The sequence below is a fragment of the Salmo trutta genome, chromosome 23, assembly GCF_901001165.1.
Source record: "Salmo trutta chromosome 23, fSalTru1.1, whole genome shotgun sequence".
In the NCBI taxonomy this organism is placed as follows: domain Eukaryota; kingdom Metazoa; phylum Chordata; class Actinopteri; order Salmoniformes; family Salmonidae; genus Salmo; species Salmo trutta.
In genome coordinates this window covers 32612570-32636310 of record NC_042979.1, presented here as the reverse complement: position 1 = coordinate 32636310, position 23741 = coordinate 32612570, and the positions used below count along the sequence as shown (strand labels likewise).

At 42.2% G+C, this 23741-nt stretch overlaps 1 protein-coding gene across 1 annotated transcript in view; it reads right to left on the bottom strand.

Annotated features, from left to right (window-relative positions):
• Positions 1-881: 881 nt before the first annotated feature.
• The window catches only part of LOC115159810 (formin-binding protein 1), a gene marked incomplete at its 5' end in the record, with an annotated part of 82301 nt that continues 59441 nt past the window's right edge, over positions 882-23741 (bottom strand). The window contains 10 exons of the mRNA XM_029709867.1: positions 882-3984; positions 5757-5915; positions 6102-6274; positions 6387-6517; positions 6679-6811; positions 12482-12591; positions 15188-15223; positions 15518-15532; positions 20719-20814; positions 22676-22879. Coding sequence (XP_029565727.1) covers positions 3977-3984; positions 5757-5915; positions 6102-6274; positions 6387-6517; positions 6679-6811; positions 12482-12591; positions 15188-15223; positions 15518-15532; positions 20719-20814; positions 22676-22879 — 1065 coding nt within the window. The remainder of the gene's footprint in view (positions 3985-5756; positions 5916-6101; positions 6275-6386; positions 6518-6678; positions 6812-12481; positions 12592-15187; positions 15224-15517; positions 15533-20718; positions 20815-22675; positions 22880-23741) is intronic.

Sequence of the window (23741 nt, the reverse complement as noted above, 5' to 3'; positions counted from 1 at the left end):
AGTAATATTAGCCTGCCACTGAAACAAAAGATGGACAGTCAGGGAGCATTGACATTTCCAAAAATAATACTTTTTTTGCAGAATTTATCAGCAAAACGAAGGCTAGAGTCCTAGATACTCATCAGATACTCTACTCTACAATGGATAAAGGAATTTCCCCAAAATGTTTCCTTGCACAATACAGCAGTGGCCCGCTAGACCACAGTGAAGCCGGAATTTGGCCCCTAGGACAAAATGACTTCTACACCCCTGCTGTAAGCCCTTCCCCATCCTCTAAACCTTTTGTATCTAGTGTTTTTGTGCCATCATGTCTGACGTATACTATTAGAGATAATATAGTGTAGTACAGAGTACAAAACATTAGGCACACCTTCCTAATATTGAGTTGCACCCCCCCTTGCCCTCAGAATGGCCTCACTTAGTTGGGGCATGGACTCTACAAGGTGTCAAGGGTTCCACAGGAATGCTGACTCCAATACTTCCTACAGTTGTGTCAAGTTGGCTGGTTGGCCTTTGGGTGGTGGACCATTCTTGATACACACAGGAAACTGTTGAGTGTGAAACCCAGCAGCGTTGCAGTTCTTGACACACTCAAACTGGTATGCCTGGCACCTACTACCATACCCTGTTCACTTAAATATTTTGTCTTGCCCATTCACCCTCAATCGCAAACATAGACAATCCATTTCTCAATTGTCTAAAGGCTTAAAAACACTTATTTAACATGTCTCCTCCCTTCATCTACACTGATTGAAGTGGATTTAACAAGTGACAGCCGTAAGGGATCATAGCTTTCACATGGTCAGTCTGTTATGGAAAGAGCAGGTGTTTTGTATGTTCCAGTGTAAGCCTAACTCAGACCACTCAAGAAAAAAAGTCAGTTATTTTCGACATGTATTTAATTGGCACAATTAACACAATACAAAGTATTCAGTGCTCTAAAACATAAGCATATACCAACTGAAACACAAACAAAAGTGCTAAGCACACCATTTGGCAGACTTTACAAAAAAAATAACAAAAAAAGTCTTAGCAAAGCACAGAAAACAAAGTAAGGCCTTTAATAGTTAACCTTAAAAATATATTTATTTCCTTTTTTGTCTTAGTTTAATCCATATTTATTTATATATATTCTCTCTAATTTCAACAAGCCATTTTCTTTTGTACAGGTGCATTGGGGCCTGGCTGGAGGTCTGGGTTGGTCTCAGTCGAAAGTTAGGCAGATTTTTCTCTATACTGGCTATGTCTGTCAGTCAGCACAGCACAGAGATGCACCTTCTAATGGTCTGCATGAAAATCAGTTTTGCCTTTTCACTTCTCACAAACAAAACAACTGCCAAGTCAATATCTACACTAGTGAAAATAAGAGCTGGACGGGTGGGATTAGCAAAGTGAAACTTTGATCTGACCTGGTTCTCGGCCACAGAACATGCAGATTTGCGCTGCTTGTCTTTTTATATTATGTTAAGTAACTGGGACTCCACATGGTGATGGATCACTGTTCAATTGTGGTTCTGCTGATAATATACATGGTTTGCATTGATACAATTTCAGTTGCTGCTCCTTGAAATGTTGCTTGAGTAATAATACTGGAATACATTTTTTTTCTCAAAACACTTAAGGCTAAGTCCCAAATGGCACCCTATTCCCTACATAGTTCAAATCTTTTGACCAGAGCCTGATCAAAAGTAGTGCACTATATAGGGAGCCATTTGGGACATACCTGAGGCTAATAATATCACTAATTGCTTCATTACACAAAACAATGTTTTTCATGACTTTATCTACAGTGACTTCAGGCAGATCAAACAACTGGTTTCATCATCAAGTGGTTTGTAATTCAGGTACAACAGTTTTCCAGCTAGAAACTAGCTACAAATTAAAAAGCAATCTCTTTGACCAAACATTGTTAAAAAATAATTACAAAATTAAAATGTTTATATGCGTTCAAGAAAGGGAAACAGTGGACATCATCATCTCTGTAGACATTGAGAGTAATCTACCTTCACCACCTTTATAAAAAAACGAGATGTCTCGACCTAGTCAACATACCATAGATAATAGAATGGCATCTTACTCCCCCTGATTACTGCACTGTTGGGTAGAGCATGCAAGTTAAGCATTTCACTGTACTTGTGCATGTGACAAAACTTGAACTTGTTTTTAGATTAAGTGGTAGCTAGGATCAACCCAGTTAAGGCCCAATAGGAAGTTTGTCTTGTCTCATATTCAGTCACAACATTGTGGGAAAGGTGTGTGGATCACAGTATACAATACTTCCACACGCAGTAGTAAGTGGCCCAAGCAAACTACATGAGAATTTTAAATAATCTTCAAGTTCTCTTCCAGGGGACACTGTCTAGATATACAGTGGAGACGTGAAACACCGCAGCATGTATCCACAGGATGAGGCTAGTGGACGCTAACGACCGCTTGCCTTCAACACACTTCTCAAACACGTACAATGTCAGCCAACAACATTACATACATACAGTATAACAAATGGACAAATTCAATGTTTTACTGTGCATGATATCATTCAGAAACAGACGTTTTGGAATCCCACATTTTCTTCTCTTCCGGTAATGAGATTTGAGCTGGAGGAGTTACTGTTAGGGAGAGCACACACTCACTGTTAAAAACACAGGTAGGTGAACATGCTTTCAGAGACGACGAACAGTCAAACAGCAACAACAAAAAACAACAGCTAGTAGATGATCCACAGGCACAGAACCCAAAAGGTGACAAATGGATAAGAAGTGTAACAGGCCGTGGGGGTTAACTGAAACAAAAAAGGGCCAGGCGACGAGCATAAGCCAGCCCCCTGAGCCAAGCGGGAGGGGGCGAGCCAAGGAGGAGACAGGGCAAGCATACACACCGCCCGCACCACCGGAGAGATGCCCCACCCTATGCGGTGACATGGCGCTCAACGCAGTCAATGACCAGCGGCTGACACTTGTAGGGGAGGGGTCTGTGGAGGGGAGGGGTGTGGCCAGAGAGGAGCAGACGGGATGCCAGTAACAACACATGATGGTATGGTAAGGAGAGAGTGCAGGTGAGTGAAGTAATGTGAACCTGTCTCCAACCCCTCTCGTTCCTGGATCTCCCAGTCCTGTCCCTTTCTCAGTCATGGATGGAGTGTGTATGGGGGATGTACATGATACTGACAGGCACCCACACGCGTACACACACCATAAATGAACTTCAGTCATACAGATGACGAATCGGCCGATGTTCTGTTTTTCAATCTGTTAGAAACCTGCAAAATATGGAGTCAGAGAGTGGAATAAATGTGTTGTTTCCATGGAAACGCCATGTGCCGCTGGATCTGGACTGTTCCTTCTGCGATGATGGCTCTGAGTCAATGAGTGAGAGATTCTGCAACTGCATCCACCTGATTGATTTGGATGGGTGTGGACTGGAGAGGGACATGGTTTGGCTTCCTGTCTGGTGGGATGGTGTGTGCGGGGTGTAGTCGGGGGCAGATTGGGTTGCTTCGGAGCTGGTCCCGGCCCTGTCTGACCACACCCTGCCGTGCTTTAGGAGGGGGGTTAGGGAGGAGCGGCAGGGAAATGGGTTGGGACTCGGGGGGGAGGGGCCATTCGAGGTGTGAGAACCAACAGCGTCCATGGTAACGCCGTATAGCGGAAGCTGAGTTAGTACATTGAGAAGCAAAGCTTTGCAGAGACAAAAGAAGCAAAATGATAAATGGGTAATAACCTATTAAAAAAATAAAAGATTTACGAGCGCTGAATTTGGTTTGTTTTTCTCTTATTGTTGCTTCTGGTCAGAGACCGTTGCAGAAGGAGGGAACTCTACAAATGTATCAGGTTGGAAATTGAGATGCATCATAGGTCTCCTGTCTTTTCCTCGGTCATGTCGCTCTCTCTGACTTTCTGACCGTAAAGGAACATGAACGTGGTCGCACTGTCGCTGAGGCTGCTTGCCCTGCCATTCCTGAGCCAGCTCACACACTTTAGGAATCTGCAATTTGAAAAAAAAAGTATAAATAACACGAGAATCTCGGAAAGATAATGTAGTTCACTATTCTTTGCATTCGTCTTCTGAAGGAAATAATATTGTTCTGTAGTCAGATAACTATCTAATCCAGAGAACCCAAGAAGCTCCTTCTCTCTGGCTTTAATATCAGTTGCTGTAGCTTAAAAATTGAATCTTTTGATTCTGCTACTGTTTCTAAATGTCAGCTTTGCGTGTGAATCTATCATTTCCATAAACCAAGAGACACTTAAGCTTCTAACAATCTCAAACATGCACCAAAACATGTTATGTAAAACATAAAATGACTACAAATTTAACATGCCTCACATTTCATTTGGACCCTGGTTTGGGGTAAGAATGGTTGTGTTAGCACTGACAGAAATGGGATTACTTTACTGCTTGAGGAGACAGGGTTGTGAAGGCATATTTGTTGAGCTTTTTGAGATTTGACAAAGTTGGAATCTCTTCCAAGAGACCTTTTGGGCCTATGATTGCACAATTCAGTAATCTTCAAAAGATAAATGCCTGGATATTTTAGAGGCATAAAACAGTTTGTCAACACCATACTTTAGCACAGATGCTTCTCAAATCGACTCATCTGCACAAGGGTGCTACTCAAAACCCATGCATGAGCTGGCAACCAACCAAGCACCAACGTTCCAATCAGCCCCACAACAGTCCGTTCTCACAATGTTCTCACCGAGAGAGGGAAAATGGTGGTACAGCTCATTCTCAATCCTGCATTCCTGTATGAAAAGAAAGGCCCAGAATAGTCCAAAACTAATATATATATCTTGGACCTTTAAGTATGTGATTGGTGCATCTTGACTGTACAGGAGTGAGACAATCTAAGGGAGAGGGGATGTTATTCAAAACAATATATTTGTCATGAATTAGGTACAGCATGTAGTCATTATGTATAGCAGAATGAGTAACTTCTCATTAACATATTTCTACATTGTACAATCTAGCATGCTTTACTACTGGGGACAGCAAGCAGCTGGTGTTGATTTTTCCCCCACATGCTCTTTAAAAACTATCCTGTGGTTTTAACCCTCCCAAAAAGTTTATTTGAGAGCCTATATTAGTTCTCTTCAAATATCACCTCTGTGTGGGAAGATGATACAGACCATCAACATCTTATGTCAGTCAAACACAGATACACACACAAACTTACATTTGCCATTTTGTTTTCATCCTGACCTCAACTAGTCTATCTTTGAGGCCATTGGCTATGATAAAATATACCTTTGAGGTCAGTTGATTACATGTCTGGGGAGAAAGAAATGGCAGCAGATTCAAAAAGTTGGGAAATATGACCCTATGCATATCAAGAACAAAAAGACAGCAGCACTCAATGAAATCATCATTAAAACTGGCCTGATTCCCATTGAGTTGACTGGAGAGGTAATGACAGTGCTCCCGGCTGGCCACTCAGTGGCACTAAAGCAAACGGGGAGAGGATTCTCTCAGAACCAGTGGGAAAACAACACTCCCCCAGATACAGATCTAGGATTAGCTTCCCCAACCCTAACCTTCACCTTTCTAGGTTAAAATGCAAAACTGACCTGGGTGGAAACCCTGACAGAGCCAGATGGAAATTCTGATTGGTCCATCTTTCAGAGAGGGAGAGAGTGGGAGGAGTCTACTCTGGTCAAACCAACCATCACCCTCACTCCTCCCATCTTCTCTCACCAAATCCTTCTCTCGTCCCATCCCAAAAGAAAACCCCTTCAGTTAAATGTATGTCATAGCACCTTTGGCGTTCGTTTCCAAAAAGACCTCGACGTAGGACGTGGGTACGTAGCCTTCTTCCTCTTCATTCCTGCGGACCCTCGTCCAGCCGTCACCTTTATCCTGCTCTATTACAAACAGCAGCTCTCCTTCTGTCACTGAGATAGTCCCCTCATTATGACCTGAGGGAGAGAGGGAGGAGGAAAGGAAGGAGGGAGGGAGAGGGGGAGGAAGAGAGACAAGGAGGAGGGAGAGAGACAGTGTAAAAAAACAAGGTGGAAAAGTATTATTGTTGCGTTTCTCTCAAATAGTCAAATAGATGTGCCAGCCCACATTACCCGTGTTGTTGTCTCTGATTGGTGTATTACCTGTTAAAGGTGTATTACCTTCAAATGAGTAGACGGCTTTACAGGTGCCGATGGTGGGCAGTGTCTCCTCATCCCCATCGTCAAACTCATCATCAAACTCTGGAGTGTTTGCTATAGCCACCTTGACCTGAGTCTCTGAACTCTGCTCCTCTGTGTAACTGCCATCCGGGCTGCTCAAGGACCAACACACACACACACACAGTAACTATAGCAATCTCAAAACACATACTGTAACAAACTAGAAAGCTGTGTTGATTAATGGAGTGTGTGTTGTGTGTACTGTACCTCTCTCTGTCCTGTGCACAGTTGTTGTCGACCATGGTGCTGTTGCTGTGCTGTGACTCGTACAGACCACTCTGTCTCCTGGGAGGGTCACTCCTTGACGGTAACCTCCCCTCCACCTCCGCCAGCCATCCCTGGTAGGGACAGTCAGACACACGCACGTACGTTAGGGATGTGAGATGAGATCTGCTAGTGTAGTTCAGTCCAGAGCTATACTAGCAACACTCACAGTCCGTCCAGCATCTAGAAATAAATTAATGTCTGGGATAGGTCAAAAGGGTGTATGATGACTCACCTCGAATTTCTGGACCTCGGACTGCAGTTTCTCGATGTTCATTGACATCTCTACTAGCCGGGGGTCCACACTGGCAGGGTCTCCCATCTGGGGATTCTTCTCATACACACCCTTCATCTTAGTTAGGGCATCTCTGATGGATGGACACAGAGGAAGAGATATTAACTAATGTCATCATCCGTTCCCCCGCAGAACTCTAATTAGCATAATAACAACATCCCCGTACAAATCTGTCAGTTTAAGCTAGAGATATCGTTTTTTTTTGCATTGGATCAGTGGCGACGTGTCATTCAGAGAAGAGCCCCACCTGTTTAGACATTTTTTTCTCTTTCTGTTTTGCATGTTATTCTGGCTTTAATACGTGTCACATATCAGTTTGCAAACAATATAAAAATAAATCCATTATTGAGTTAATAAAGTCGCATGCAGGTGTTTCAGCCTAGCTCAGTGCTTTCTGTGGTGGTGGGGCAGCCAGCGGAAAATACGAAGTGTAGGGGTTGGTAATGTTCTCTAGTTGCGCTGTGATTGGCTCAGTTTTCTGTCACTCATGGAGTCCCTTGGGTGCTGCCATAGAGTTACATTAGAAGTGCCCATCCAAGAAGGCTCAAGGTCATTGGCCACAGATAAAATGTCAAATCACATTATATCTACCATAACTTTGATTGGATTGATGTCAACCTCATACTTTCAAAATCTTAGCTAGCAATCTAGACAAGCAGTCATCATCATGCATCAAGTCGACAATCTACTAGCAAATCCTTTTCAATCCTTGCCATATGAAGAGAAATTATAGATAAAACATATCGGTGCTAATTGGCCATTGGACATAATCATTACATAAATTGGAAATCACACATTCAACAATGAGTGATAAGGCGCCACTACAGCCCGGGGTTCGATCCCAGGCTGTGTCACAGCCTGCCGTGACCGGGAGACCCATGGGACGGCGCACAATTGACCCAACGTTGTCCGGGTTTGGGGAGGGTTTGGCCGGCCGTGATGTCCTTGTCTCATCGTGCTCTAGCGACTCCTTGTGGCGGGCCGCTCGGTCGACTTCGGGCGTCAGATCGACATTGTTTCCTCTGACACATTGAGATGGTGCGGCTGGCTTCCAGGTTAAGTGAGCAGTGTGTCAAGAAGCAGTGCGGGCTCTCGACCTTTGCCGAGTCCGTAGGGGAATTGCAGCGATGAGACAAGATCGTAACTACCAAATGGATATCACGAAAAAGGGGGTAATGCCATGGGCTAGAAAGTTTTGAATACATGGGCCATGCTGTCAATCTAGCATGATTTCTGCCTTGTTCAAAACAACTGGAAACTCGGATCTGGGAAAGCACAGACTTCAGTGAGTTCAAGACAACTGGGAACTCGGATAAAACTAGCTCCGACTGGGAAAATACGGAAAATCATTTTGAACAGTTATCCAACTCTGAATTCCAAGTCTGGATTTCAGGCTTCTTTCTAGAGCCCACAAGAAGGACTGCCGCACCACCTTCCTGTTCAAGTGAGCACAGCACAAGGTGAGTCCAAAAATATATCGTATGCTGTTGCATAAATTATGTAATATGCAAATGTTTACTGTAGCTAAGAAAGTAATACTAAGTGTATGTTGTGTAGTAAGCTGTTAGTAGCCCATGTGCTATTATGTGCTACCCTAATAATTTGCTCCCTTTTCACCGCACAACTTAGCCTACTGTTCTGACTTGGTGGTGCAGATTAGGCCTATAGCCTGTTTAATATTGTAAGAGCTTTCATTGTCTGCTTATATGCTCCCTTTATTTATCCTACAGTTCTAACTTGGTGTACAGGGAGAATACTGTAATAACGGCCCATGTTCTGAATTCTATCGCCGTGTATTTAAAAAGTGCTGAACAAACAGTTATATTGACTACATCCGTCCTAGTGCACTCATTGTCTTAATCTAAATTATGGATTGCCTCTTATGCACTCGTCGTCCCCTTATGTCATAGTTTGTACATCTCAATTGTCAGTAGCAACCACATTTGTTTAAGCAAGTCAGCCGTATCAGTTATGTTTTTTTTAAAGGCAGTAAATGAGGCTGAATGAACTGTTTCGCTGCCAGACGAGTGTAACACTTGTCGTTAGGAATGGACCAAGGTGCAGCGGGTATGTGGATACTCATAGTTTTTTAATAAACAAAAGTAAAGCATCCACAGGGAAAAAACAATAACTGATACTCACGACAGGAACAGTCTTGCAGGCACACAAAACGCAATGCAAAAACAACTACCCACAACCCCAAAGAAAAACACACACTACTATATAGGACTCCCAATCAAAGACAACTCAACACACCTGCCTTCAATTGGGAGTCCAATCACCAACACAACACTTAACACACACAAAAACCCTGCTACATCCTGACCAAAACTAACACAATTACGCCCTCTGCTGGTCAGGACGTGACAACGAGGCTCTGCTGATAACCAGGTGTAGCACTGTTAAGGTGTTGGGACAGCTTTATATATGTCCTAACAGTTTGTTGGCATCGTTTGTCACCGCTATAGTGCAATTAATGTATTGTTTAGTGTTGTGTAGTGGCTTTGCTGGCATGCGGCAAACTTTTATTTATTATTATTATTATTTATTTATTTTTTCCCCACCAAGATGTACATGCTAAAATCGCCACTGCATTGGATGCATCTCAATCCATCGCATTCTCTTATGTAACACTTCCGCATCTGTGGTGAAAGGTGACAGAGCTAGAGCGGTGTTTGTCAGACCATGAGACATCCTGAAAATCGGTCTTCTCACAAAATTGTCTGTAGCGGCCGAACGATTTGGCCTAAAAACTATTATGACCCCTCTGTGGAAAGATGAGACTCTCACGAACAAGATGGTGTTCTCCGTCTTGGGACTCATCTGAAGTCGGTACAGCCGATCTGCCAACTTCTGTCTGTAGCGTCCGAACAGTTTGGGCTACACACTAATATGTAAAGGTGAGACTAACAAACATGTACATGTCAGTTGTTTTGCTCCAGAACACCCACAGGCCTCACAAGACTCGTCTGAAGGTTAAAATGTATGGAAGTATATATGGAGTGACAAAAATAAGGGGTTAAATACAGTTGAAGTCGGAAGTTTACATACACTTAAGTTGGAGTCATTAAAACTAGTTTTTCAACCACTCCACAAATTTCTTGTTAACAAACTATAGTTTTGGCAGTCGGTTAGGACATACACTTTGTGCTTGACACAAGTAATTTTTCCAACAATTGTTTACAGACAGATTATTTCACTTATAATTCACTGTATCACAATTCCAGTGGGTCAGAAGTTTACATACACTAAGTTGACTGTGCCTTTAAACAGCTTAGAAAATTCCAGAAAATTATGTCATGGCTTCAGAAGCTTCTGATAGGCTAATTGACATCATTTGAGTCAATTGGTTGTGTACCTGTGGATGTATTTCAAGGCCTACCTTCAAACTCAGTGCCTCTTTGCTTGACATCATGGGAAAATCAAAAGAAATCAGCCAAGACCTCAGAAAACAATTGTTGACCTCCACAAGTCTGGTTCATCCTTGGGAGCAATTTCCAAACGCCTGAAGGTACCATGTTCATCTGTACAAACAATAGTACGCAAGTATAAACACCATGGGACCATGCAGCCGTCATACCGCTCAGGAAGGAGACGCGTTCTGTCTCCTAGAGATGAACGTACTTTGGTGCGAAAAGTGCAAATCAATCCCAGAACAACAGCAAAGGACCTTGTGAAGATGCTGGAGGAAACAGGTACAAAAGTATCTATATCCACAGTAAAACGAGTCCTATATCAACATAACCTGAAAGGCCGCTCAGCAAGGAAGAAGCCACTGCTCCAAAACCGCAATAAAAAAGCCAGACTATGGTTTGCAACTGCACATGGGGACAAAGATCATACTTTTTGGAGAAATATCCTCTGGTCTGATAAACAAAAATAGAACTGTTTGGCCATAATGACCATTGTTATGTTTGGAGGAAAAAGGGGGATGATTGCAAGCCGAAGAACACCATCCCAACCATGAAGCACGGGGGTGGCAGCATCATGTTGTGGGGGTGCTTTGCTGCAGGAAGGACTGACTGGTGCACTTCACAAAATAGATGACATCATGAGGGAGGAAAATTATGTGGATATATTGAAGCAACATCTCAAGACATCAATCAGGAAGATAAAGCTTGGTCCCAAATGGGTCTTCCAAATGGACAATGACCCCATGCATACTTCCAATGTTGTGGCAAAATGGCTTAAGGACAACAAAGTCAAGGTATTGGAGTGGCCATCAAAGCCCTGACCGCAATCCCATATAACATTTGTGGGCAGAACTAGAAAGTGTGTGCGAGCAAGGAGGCCTACAAACCTGGCTCAGTTACACCAGCTCTGTCAGGAGGAATGGGCCAAAATTCACCCAACTTATTGTGGGAAGCTTGTGGAAGACTACCCAAAACGTTTGACCCAAGTTAAACAATTTAAAGGCAATGCTACCAAATACTAATTGAGTGTATGTAAACTTCTGACCCACTCGGAATGTGATGAAATAAATAAAAACTGAAATAAATAATTCTCTGTTATAAATAATTCTCTGTTATAAATAAAATAATAAATAAATAAATAATTCTACTGTTATTCTGACATTTCACATTAAAATAACGTGGTGATCCTAACTGACCTAAGACAGGGAATTTTTTCTAGGATTAAATGTCAGGAATTGTGAAAAACTGAGTTTAAATGTATTTGGCTAAGGTGCATGTAAACTTCTAACTTCAACTGCACATATTACCTAAACTATTTTTTACTTAACACTTACTTTTCTTAAAACTGCATTGTTGGTTAAGAGCTTGTGAGTAAGCATTTCACTGTAAGGTCTATAACTGTTGTATTCGGTGCATGTGACAAATCACATTTCATTTGATGTTCTAATTAAATATTTTTTGTATATTTAAAAAAAATCTGTCTCAAATAGCAAAATGATCCTTGGTATGGCCTTCTTAAAACAATTCCAGATGAATTAGTAGAACCAGCCCCCTCCCCCAGTTTACACAGGGCTTAGACGGTTTAGTGGCAAAAAATAAATAAAAAAAAATATATATACAAATAACAAATGTTTCCTGGTCTTTCTTATATCACTCAGATATAGGACAGACACTTTTGAACAAACTTCCTTTAGATTTTTTGGGGGGACTATCTGTTCCATGTAGTGAATCTGTTATTCAATGTGTTTGTATGGGCTAATAGCAGTAAGGCCAAAAATATTTTTTCATCAAATAATTGTTTTATATTTTTTTGGGGTACATCAAGTGGTTTTAAAATTCAAAATAGCAAAATGATCCCTAGTATGATCTTCTTAAACAATTCCATATAGCTTAGTAGTACCCCCCTCACCCGGGTTAGACTCACATTGGTTAATAACACTCAGACGGAAACAAATTAGAGACCCTGGGATTTACAACTCCTTGGTTTGGTCTGAAGCTTTCTTGAGGCTTAAACTCTTTTTTAAAAGGAAAAATCTACAAAAAACTATTTTGGTATTTGTTTAATTAGTCCACTGTTAAGACAATCCAAATGCTTTTGCATGTTTTCAAGATATAGGATTTTCAAGAAGCAAAGTGTCACTTGCCACATCATGATGATGCGTTTAGCATCATATAATGGATTTTGCATCATCGCCGCAGTTTTACTGGGGATATTTTGTTTCCACAACAGGGCTGACACTAAAGGGAGGGAGCTTTTAGGGAGGAGGTAGGACATCATTTCCAAACATATATGGCTGAGGCTTATGTTGAAGACACAGACACAAACTTACTTCTGGTCCATCTCTTTCTGGATGTCCTTATTTATGTCGTCTATCTTGGCCTGAAGCTTCTTTCTCCTCTGCTCTGGGGGCAGGTGGCTGAAGTCCTCCGGTCCAGAGCCCTGAGAGAGAATGGGAGAGAGAGAGAATGGGAGAAAGAGAGAGAAATGGTAGCAAGAGAGTGGGAGAGAACAAGACAAGTTGGAGACAAAGTGAGTTTCAGGAGCGTTGTACACCCTATCTGTAAAATGTATGAATATGAATAACATGTAACATCCCTCTCGGATGTTCAGGCTCTCTATCTAACACTAGGAACCTTTAGGTGCAGTATCCCCCTTACAGTAAAGCCATTAGGATAAATGAATTCCCCATCATTTAGGGTTGTGTATCTGATAGAGTTATGGCAGCTGGTGAAGGAGATACTGCAGCACTATAGTCTACCACTAACCCTCTGAGCTCTGGTTGGGGGGGGGGGGGGGGGGTCTGTGTGAAGGTAAGCCCTACAACCACCTTTCATCTATTCAGTCCCAAGCCTCAAAAGATATTAAGCTGTATCACTTCATATCCAGTCAAATCACATTTCTGTGTTCATTTCATAACTGCTGAGAGAGAAGATGACTCCTGTTAAAAGGAGGTAGTGTTTCTGAAATGGAAACTGTGGGGCCATTTGAGGGCAGACGGTATAATGTTTCCTGATGAAGGAGATTCCTGGATAGAATACATATCGATCATCTCTGATGATGGTGAGTCATTCTCTCTGTTCTGTGCTCGGCCTGCTCCACTTTCCAAATTAACAACCTGCTTTTTGTCTACTGTATATGCTGCAGTTCAGAGATACAGCACCTGGTGGTGCTACTTGGTCAGGTTTTTTTTTTTACAAATGCATGTATTACAATACAATAACTGGATAATTGTTGAATGCATGTCAATTTAGAGTAACCCACTGGAAGGTTTATTTACTGTGGCATTCCTCACATGTTCATATATTATTGATGTAAGATTTTACCTTGCAGTAATATTATGGTATTTGTGTGATCATGAGCTTGGACTGGATCGGTTAAGGCTCAGACAATACTCTGTGGTAACAGAGCAGAACCAAAGGGACAATGTCCTACTGGCCAGGGGTCAGAGGTCACTGGAGTTTACTGGTACATATGCCGATAGAAACGCAGCAGCAGGCTAGGCTACCATGGCGATGACCTTCCTTACCCCATCTCTCTGCACCGATGTGCAACACTTACCGGACAACATGCAACACAACAAACAGGTTTTATTCAATATGCTCTGGATCTTTATCCCATAGCGCTGCACCGCTGTGCAACACTTATCAACCAGACAACATGCAACACAACAAACAGGTTTCATTCAACATGCTCTTGATTATGCTCCAAAAAATACTTGTATTATTTATATAAATAGTTAATCACAAGAATAAAGAACAACATGCTTGCTATTGATTTCTGTAGATGTTGGTAAAAATGAAATACTCCACACCACTCACGACAATATGCTATACATGTGCTTTTTTTTATCCAGTAACTTACCTGTAAAATATAAAGTCCACACTCAGTTCACACTACTTTAACGAATCTCAAATATAAAATATATTTTGATTTGTTTAACACTTTTTTTGTTACTACATGATTCCATCTGTGTTATTTCATAGTTTTGATGTCTTCACTATTATTCTACAATCTCAAAAATAGTACAAATAAAGAAAAACCCCGGAATGAGTAGGTGTGTCCAAACATTTGACTGGTACTGTCCATTCAAATCTACTTGATTACATTTAATCACTGTTGACAGATCCTGATCATTTCTAATCTCTACCCAAAGGGTTTGACATGCATAGTTGACCATTCGATAATTATTACTACACACAAAGTTATTAACTAATGATTATCATGGATTATGTTATTGTGATAGACTAAGGAGATCTACAATAATTTCAGGGCAGTTTATTATAATTGATCAACCCAAATTCTTCACAGGGCTCGAAATGTAGAGGTCTAGATAATTCATCAAAACATTACAGGGAACATAAGTCCTGATAGAAACCTTTTTCAAAGCCCATCTCTATCTAATCTCATCCACCAGCCAGCTCTCTCTCTGTAGCAATTGAGCCTGGAGATGAGTTTAGTTTCTACCTGACAGACCAAAAGCTCCCATTTCCTTTGTTCCCATCTGTTCTGCATTTCAGTGGAAAATACATGGTATTCCTGGAAGGCTCAGGATTATCTGGATGTTTTAGCCGAGCTCTTTTTTCATGCCATTAATTTCTACATCAGAACCTCGGAGTCTGGCAGCTAATACTGAACAACATCATCTTTAGAGCCCTGCATCGTGAATGCACTGCTAAATTACCATTCATTAAAAGCTGCATCTATCTCTTTAAACATCTTTGATTCTATCTACCCTCTATCTTTATTAGCTATGATCATGATTTATCTGTTGTAAGGAGCTATGATTTATTTATTGGAATCATCTGTCTTTTATTCTAATGATTATGGTGATAGATCAAAGGGAATGGAACTAGCAGACGGACAGACAGAACTAGGTTCAAAATACTATCTGAAAAAATGTCTAAATCCTTCAGCTGTGCTTGTCTGTTGCAATGAAAGGATTAGAAAAGTGGCTTAAGTTAAAAGATTTCAAATAGTACTTGAAACCCAGTTCTGACAGACAGACATACAAAACAATAACAGTAATTCTGATCACCTCAATCAGATTCCGGACGTGGGAATTGAGTGTGATCTGCACAGAGCACACGGGCACAGTGGGGGAGACACAACAAACGAGACACACAACAACATAAACAAATAAGACAACAAGGGTCTGTAAAATCCATCGTCAAGTCACAACAAAATGAATAAATAAGTCCGGACGAAAGGAACGGAACACAAACAACGGTCACACAGAATTCTCAACCATGTTTGTGTTGCTAGGAGGACGTGCACGCTACGCTCAGAATACGGTTCATGCCACTACGGTCATGCAGTGTTACGGTCATGCAGTGTTACGGTCATGCAGTGTTACGGTCATGCTTACCAACTTGAGAGAAAGCTTCATGGGAGGAATAGGGGAGAGGGAAACGGCAGGAGGAGAGAAAGAGAACAGACAAGTCAGACAACAGCAGAATAACATGTAGCATTGGTCATGTTTCCCCCTGGCATAGCATGCACATGTACGTTGACATGGATATATTGATCACAAAGCAGCTCCTTAGCCACACTTCCCAATATGATGAAAAGAGGTGGGTTTCAACCTGGAAAGGGGAATGTAGAAGTATTGGATGCCTTGTATGATATATTGCTGAGCTTTGATCATCAAACCCACACCAAATATGTCCCTGTGGTATTGACCAAAGAGATTACCGGCGCTTTCAAAACCAAACAGCAAATGCATAGATCCATCAGGTATGAGAGCATTTGTGAACATGACCGATGAGATATGAGAGGTGCTAAGGGTCTGTGGTTCTTTGCAGATGCTGGTTAGTTTGGATGCTTATGTATATCCGTGAATATCGGATGCCCGGTATGCCACAGTTTGTTCTGATTACAATGGAAAACTATGTTTGATTTACCACAGCAATAGGTCATGCCAAGACAATACCTGGTCATTCTCAGGACTCTTCTAATGTCTTCCTGAGCCATATGTTACTATAACGTATGGCTCTGGTTAACTGTTTTCTAATTTGGCCAAGTTCAACATCAGCTTTCAGGGATGAATGAAAAAAATAAGAAAAGCGTTTTGAATGACTTGAGGTGATAAGTAAGCCAACTCACAAGTCTAGACTGCACAGGATGGCAAATGAGAGCGAGCAAATTGAGAGAAGGAGAGATGGAGAAAAGAGAGAGAGGGAGAGAGATGAGCGGAGACACCCACACTCATTGCAGGGAAACAGGAGGACAGATTAGAGGATGATTCCACAACCCTCTCCTCTTCCCTTCCTGCATCCCTCATTTCTGCCCCCACAATGACAGCATTGTAACAGCAGGGGGTGATAGCAGCATGTGTCACGGCTAAGCATGATGACAGTTCACATGTTCAGAGGCAGTGTGTATGTTTCAGTGACTGGACATTCACTCCTAGGAGAGGTTAGCCTAAGTCTGTTTGTGCCAATCTGAGTTGGCAAAAGAGCATAAACAGACTGGCACTCAGGCTAGGGAGAAGTTGCTCCTAGATTCAAAGTTATACCGGGACCTACAGTAGTAACCTTCTGTATCAATGAGTTCAATAAAACTATAACCATAATGACTTTCGTTCACCTTCTTCAATGGTTAATTGAGGAGGAGGGGTCTTTGCAAAGAAACCGTGCCTTATGATTGATAACTGTTTAATTAAAGGACAATTAAGGCGAATTATAGATAGAAAAGAGAACTGGAAAAATTATTTAAGCTGGAAAAGAGGTTTATGTTAATTGCTTTGGTTTAATTGCACATGTAGTGATGTCACTATTAAAGATCATTAGAGCTCCATAGTCCTAGAGAGAAGAGATACTTTAACACAGTGGGTCACTCCAGCCTGAATCATTGTAATGACTTATTATGAGGACGTACTTTGTACGACATAAAAGAGAGATACTTTAACACGCACTGGGCTGCTATAGCTCCAGTGAATGACTTGTAATCCAGTTAACAGCTCACAGGCTGCACTCAGGAGCCAGGAGGAGACAGGGTTATACTCACTTCAGTCCTGTAATCAAGTCATCCACCTGGAATGGCCCGGGATCAGCCTATTTCTCCCTCTCTGTACACTTCTCTACACTTCAAATGGTTCTCGCGTTTGTTATTTCCTTCAGGGAAATAGTCAAATTCCTGCGGGGTATATTGAGTCAAATCCTGACTTAGCAGACATCCCAGACAGACAGGTGTATATACAGGTACATATTCATACATGGTCTATATACATACAGGCTATGGTGCAATGGTGCCAGCACACTGAAAGAAGAGCTGGGTAGACTAAACTTCCTGAAAATGTAACGAGCACCACAAACCCAATGTTGTGCACCTCCAAAAATAAGATATAGGAGCAAACAGTGGGGTGACCATCATTCACCATGCTCCAATCCTACTTCCTTAGTTTAAATGTAGTGCTTGTGACACTTTGAGAATTAGCCACTAAAAAATGTGCACTGCAGCAGCAGAAAGTCCAAGACAATTCTGCTGTTGTGACAAATAGTGCCTCAAGCTGAGATGTGAGACAGGAAATGAGGTCCTCTTTTGTTCTGATCATTTGACTAGTGTGGTCTTATGACAGGGCAGCAGGGCCATGTGAAATAGCCTGACGCAGTCACAGACACTAGCCTCATTTAGAAGGAAACAAAACTACTGAAAATGACTAAAGAAACAGATAACTGGAAAATGTATTATTATTTCTATGTTTTTGTGTGACTGTAAATGTGTATAAATGTGTGTGTATATATACTGTCAATGTTATCATCATTAAATGAGACTACTGTCTGTGCCGCACATGGCCCAGACACACATATATTTCCTAACGCAAACGAACACACAGTCGGCCAACATACGCACTTACGACATGTTGACTAGCCTCGAAAGCGTAAGTGGGTATGCCCAGAGTCCTCCAGTCTTTGTGATAACAGAGCAAGCGAGGGCGAGTAGGAGGCTGCTGCCGTGGTTATGAAAGAGAAAACAGCTTCATCAATTAGCACAGGGCTACTAATGAAGCTAATGGGTTTACTACCCCCCACACACACGCTCACTCATTCAAAGGCTTACATCATTCATCTCTCTCCCTCTCTTTCTTTCTGTCTTTCACACACACGCTCACTCATTCAAAGGCTTACATCATTCATCTCTCTCCCTCTCTTTCTTTCTGTCTTTCACACACACACTAACTAACTCTCATGATGCTGTCATCAGTTATCCTCACTCTCTCTCACTCCCTCCATCTCTCTCTCTCTGTGTATCTGGAGTTGGATCAGAGGGCCGGGCCCCAGAAGGCTGAGGAATAACAGGCCCTCCCACTGGGGCATGCTGGGTGAAACATCCCTCTGCTGTGCAGCCCTCAGCCAGAGACTGAACCCAGAACCCCACCTACAGACACAACTAGCATGATATTAAAACACACACTCATATCACATTTTATATAACCAAGTCAATGAAAAAAATTAATAATATGCTCACAAACTGACATTGATCCTCTCAAAGATACTGTATCAAGGGAAATAAACTTTTATTTCACAACTAATATTCTGCTTAGTACTGAGCTTTATTAAATTGATAATGTGAATATTTTCACTCATTAACAGCTCCTGTACAGTATAGTGCTGTACTACGATACATACTAATAACTAGACCAGCCTGACCCAGAGATGGAATACTTCTTTAAGAGGTATTTTGGATTACTATTAAACTGGGGTGCTGTCCAACTGAGAAGGCGTTTAAGCAATATGTCCGCCCGTGCCAGCTTGGGCAGAGCAGAAAAGGCTATAAGGACACACCTGACGCCCAAACCGATATTTCATTTCAGAATTGATAAAAATGTGGTTAAGGTAAGGGTCAGTTTTGGGCTAATCGGTTTAAGTGTCAGCTGTGTCCTTATCTCTCAAGGAGCTCTTGTTTTGAATTGACTTCTCTACTGTTCTTAAAAAAGGTTGAAAATAAAGTTTAACACAAAAATAAAGTGTAAACGTATTCTTAACAATGTTAATATACAGACAAAAAAAACAGAAATACTAAATCAATATGGAATATGAAAAGGGTTGAAGATGATTGAGAGATTCAGATATAGCGATATGAATCTTAAAAAATAGGTAATCTGGTGCTCAATACGTCACCCTGACCGACCAAAACAAAAACCAGAACTTTCTTATTCTCCCTTCCCCGCAATACAGTACTACATAAAAGGAATAAAGTAAGGGACTAACTTAAATGTGCAACATTGACAGAAAACAGTGCTTCAGATTAAAACCACTACCCTGGCCTGCACGTTTAGAATATGACTGTTACTCCACTTCCTCTATTGAAGACGTTCACTTCCTGCTAGATTCGCCCCATTTCCTCATTCTCCTGACCTTCAATTATTTCCTCTTTGATAAGGTCCCAGAGAGAACATTGTTTTACTATTACTACTATTTATCCTCTGATCTTATAGACGTCATACGTTGTGGGCCGAGATATGAGAAATGTATGGCTCTGGGCCATTCCTTCTGTTGCCCTTCAAAAGATAGGAACATTAACAAACTTTATTCGTAGAGGCCGGAAAGAACACGTGAGCAGCCTAGCCCGTTCCTGAGGTCAAGAGGAGCCTTGTGGGGCGCCGTGGGCGTGGCCTGACCTGGTCAGGGATCATGGTTTAGGAATAGAAACTCAGCGTGACACCAGATAGCTGCAGCGTGTCTGTCTGCAGATAAAGAGGGTGTGTTGAACCTCAGGGGCTTGCTTCTAAAATAGCACTTCTAAAAGCCGGGGCCTGGCCCGACAGACTCAGTGACGCAATCAGCATACAGCGCAACATCATATTCAAAATACTCCGACTTTTGACTTTATGCATAATCGTTATACATTATACTGTTACTGATTTTCAGTTCAACCCAGATAGGCTGTTTAGGAGGAAGTCATTCTTGACTAAAGAACAAAACTTTTTCCAGTTGCTTATACTCTCCCCATTACTACTTCCAGCAATGTATTACTTGCGATTTCCTTCATTGCATCATCATGGCAACACTTCAAGGAGAGCTACAATATATAGCAGGACACCTACTCATGTCTGTCATGAGGAGGGAGCTCAGACGACACGGTCATTGTGTGTGAAGAAGTTTTAGAGTTCAAAGTGGAGACAGGGTGGAGAGTTTGAGTTTATGTCTGGAGAGAGACTGACACAGACTGTGTGGTTCTGGTAGAGCAGAACTATGGAAGCATGCTAGAGAGAGCGGTACACAGAGACTGATACAGGCAGAACGCTGAATGGAGGAGGCTGGAGGATAGACAGATGTCCAAGATAGATTTGGCCCAGTACAGTTTTTATACATTTTTGGTTGAGATGATTCCCCAATGTTCCAGAGATAACATGAAAATTATGATGTAATACACATAATATATAGCCAATTAGTGATTAATAACAGAAGAATATAGGCCTAATGTCAACACTACCTGATGAACCTCCGCCATACAGCGGCGCTACAGAGCCCGGGGACAGGCGAGCACACACGCAACACACACACTCTCCACACTCTCTCTCACACACAAATGACCACATCCACAGCACGACACACACACACTTACCCCTCGCCTCAGGCTCCGGAGGCAGGTCATTTTGGGTTTGGAGGCCATGAACTCGTTGAAGCGGTTGGAGAGGGGCTCCTTGTTCTGCTTGGGAGACTGGGGGTCGTTGGGAACAGCACAGGGTGAGGGGGGGCTGGAGGCTGGGGGGGCGGGGGGGGGGCTGGTGCGGGGACGTTAACAGGGACATAAGCTACCATTAAGAGGGAGCCGTGACCAAGGAGGAGGAGGAGGAAAAGGTGCAGAATCAAAACGAGAGGACAAAAAAGGAAGGAGGGAGGAACACAAAACGAGATAAATACATAAGGGCCCAAATAATGTTAAAAACAGGTAAGAGAAAAACCCAACGGAAACAGATAACCAAGAGAGATGTCAAACACAAACAACCCCAGTGTCATACCCAGCTGTTATGTAGTACTGTAGTATAATCTTGTCAAACAAACAAAGTAAAACAAAGGTCGAAGGTCGTAACGTAACCAGAGTGTGTGAGAAGCATTAATAGTGTTAAAGCTAGGTGCTGCTGCAACACATTTAAGCAGACAGTTTCACAGAGAAGCACATGCAAGCTTCCATTTTGTAATATCAATTTTCTGGAAACCTCATCACATGCGAGCGGTTGGACTAGAAATTCTCCACATCCTCTGAGATGCGACAGCAGCTGAATTTCAGGTCATCATCACAGAAACCTAACTCTCTCTGCCCAAACCCTTTGATGCTCAATTAATGAGCTACCAGCCATTTGGGAGCTAGAGAGAGATCTGCAATTTGTACTGACAGATTGCTTACATTACTCAGTGAGTGAGCATGCACACAAGAGCTTAGGATACCCATCTTTTTAAAACCAAAGGAGTAAATGAAAGGTACATAAATGGTTTGCAATACGATTTTTTTTGATTCAGAGAGGAATTCTGTTTATAGAAAGGGATACAACATGGACTAGGATCTCCCATCTCTGCTATGCTCTGTTACAAATGTCTCACGTTTTCACCATGCTGTGTGTACGTGAGTGTGTGTCTCCTCTCCTTCCAGGACATTCTGTTCTCCTCACAATCTCAGGGAACAGTACTTGCATGGCCTCATCTCAAAAGGTGAGGACAAATACTCTGTCATCAGCTGTCCCTTATGCTCTTGAGTTTGAACACACACACATTATGAACAGGATGAACACCAAACAAACAACACACACATCATGGGGTTCCCTCTCTCGGGATCAAACCTCAGGGAGACGGAGCTAGTGAAGGATACCCCTGCACACACACACCCTAGTGCTCTGCTCTATCATGGTGCCACCTCAACCTTAAAACCTCATCCCAAATGGCCCCATGTTAGACAGCTGAGCCACACAGAAGCAAGGTGCTGTGAGAAGGCCATTCCAGACAGACCACCATTGTAAGAGCACGATCAGGGAGTGAGACTGTTATTAGGATACAGGACATACAGTCAGAGAGAAGAGGAGTGAGTTAATCTGTCATTTTACTTTATCACCAGAGAGAGAGAGAGAGAGAGAAAGGAGGGGGTGGTGGGACTCAGTTATGGATGCATTAGTGGGTTGTGGTTAAGTTGAGAGTTGGTGGCTCAACGACAATGATGGTGAAGATGATGACCAGTGAGTAACCAGGAAAAGGATGGCAAATAATAACAACCACACTGACAATACTACTAACGTACTGTAACGACAGAATTATTGCAATTACAACGATAAATTAAAACGAACTGAACAGAACTATAACAATAACCAAAATAGTGCATTAAAGTCATATTTGACAGTGTAACCTACAACAATGTCCCCTGAAGTTACAGTATTTAAGCCTCGTTATAGCCAACAGTGTGGCCAAAAAACATTTGCCATTCTTGTACAGGGAGAATGAAGTGATGTCACAACCACTCCACAAATTATACACTTTACCCTGTGAGGTATCGCTATACACAGTACCTTTGAGTATGTGGGAGTGTATGTTACCTTGTTCTTGTTCTTAATGAAAGGCCACAGTTTGCCCTTGCTCTTGCCCCCGCCGGGACGTTCCTTGGCCTCTCCTCGTGAGTTGGACAGGCTGGTCTCAGAGACAGTCCTCTTCATGGTCTGTCCCGGCCCGTAGTCCTCAAACTCTACGTCCCCTGGGGGCTCAAACCCAGACTTGTACGACTCCACTACCTGCTTAGAGTCCTGGTGGGGTGGGGTAGGGGGAGAGATGGTAGAGTGAGAGATGGTAAGGGGAGAGACAGATCTGTTAGGTCTCTCCTATCTCTTATGGCAGTCAACAGTTTCATAATAACATTTGAATATGACCAGAAAACTCTATTTCTATTCCAAGAATTCCTAAAAAGCAGGTTAAATGTAAAAGTCCAGAAATACAAAGTGACAATTAGGACACCGCTCATTGTTCACTACAGAGTTACAGGGTCTGTATCGGTATCTCTATCTTTATACTGATAAGGCCAGAGGGAAGAGGTAAGAGGTCATCAGCCTGACTGCTGCTGGCGGTAGAGATAGAGCCATAGGTTTCTGTGTAGAGAGGATATGGAAGGGAGCCATTCCATGTGAATCTATTATTCCTACTCTTTTTAAAAGAACAGCACAGGCCTTAACTTAGTAATCTCCCCTCCGTCCCTTAGGGACACCCCAGGGATAGGCTTTGTCAAACCAGGCATGCAGCCAACATGAGACATCTCAGTATATTAGGCTGATGATTTTCTATAGCTAGCACTAAGATAGTGTCCGCCATCTTGGCATACTGGATTGAATGCTTGAAAAATCCAATGTTTTTCAATGAGTCACATATAAATGACTCGTGTGTGTGTGTGTGTGTGTGTGTGTGTGTATGTATACTGTCAAGCGTGTGTATGTTTTCTGGTGAAGTGGGGAACTGATAGTTAACCTTGTGTGTGCAGACAGTGAAGTGGCCAGATCCAGACTAGCTGCTCCCTCCTTCCACAATGTAGTGTGACACTTCACGCAACACTCACACAAGCAAAAACTTTTAATTTGGCACTATACTCCAGCCTTTTTTATTTGAGATCAAATGTTT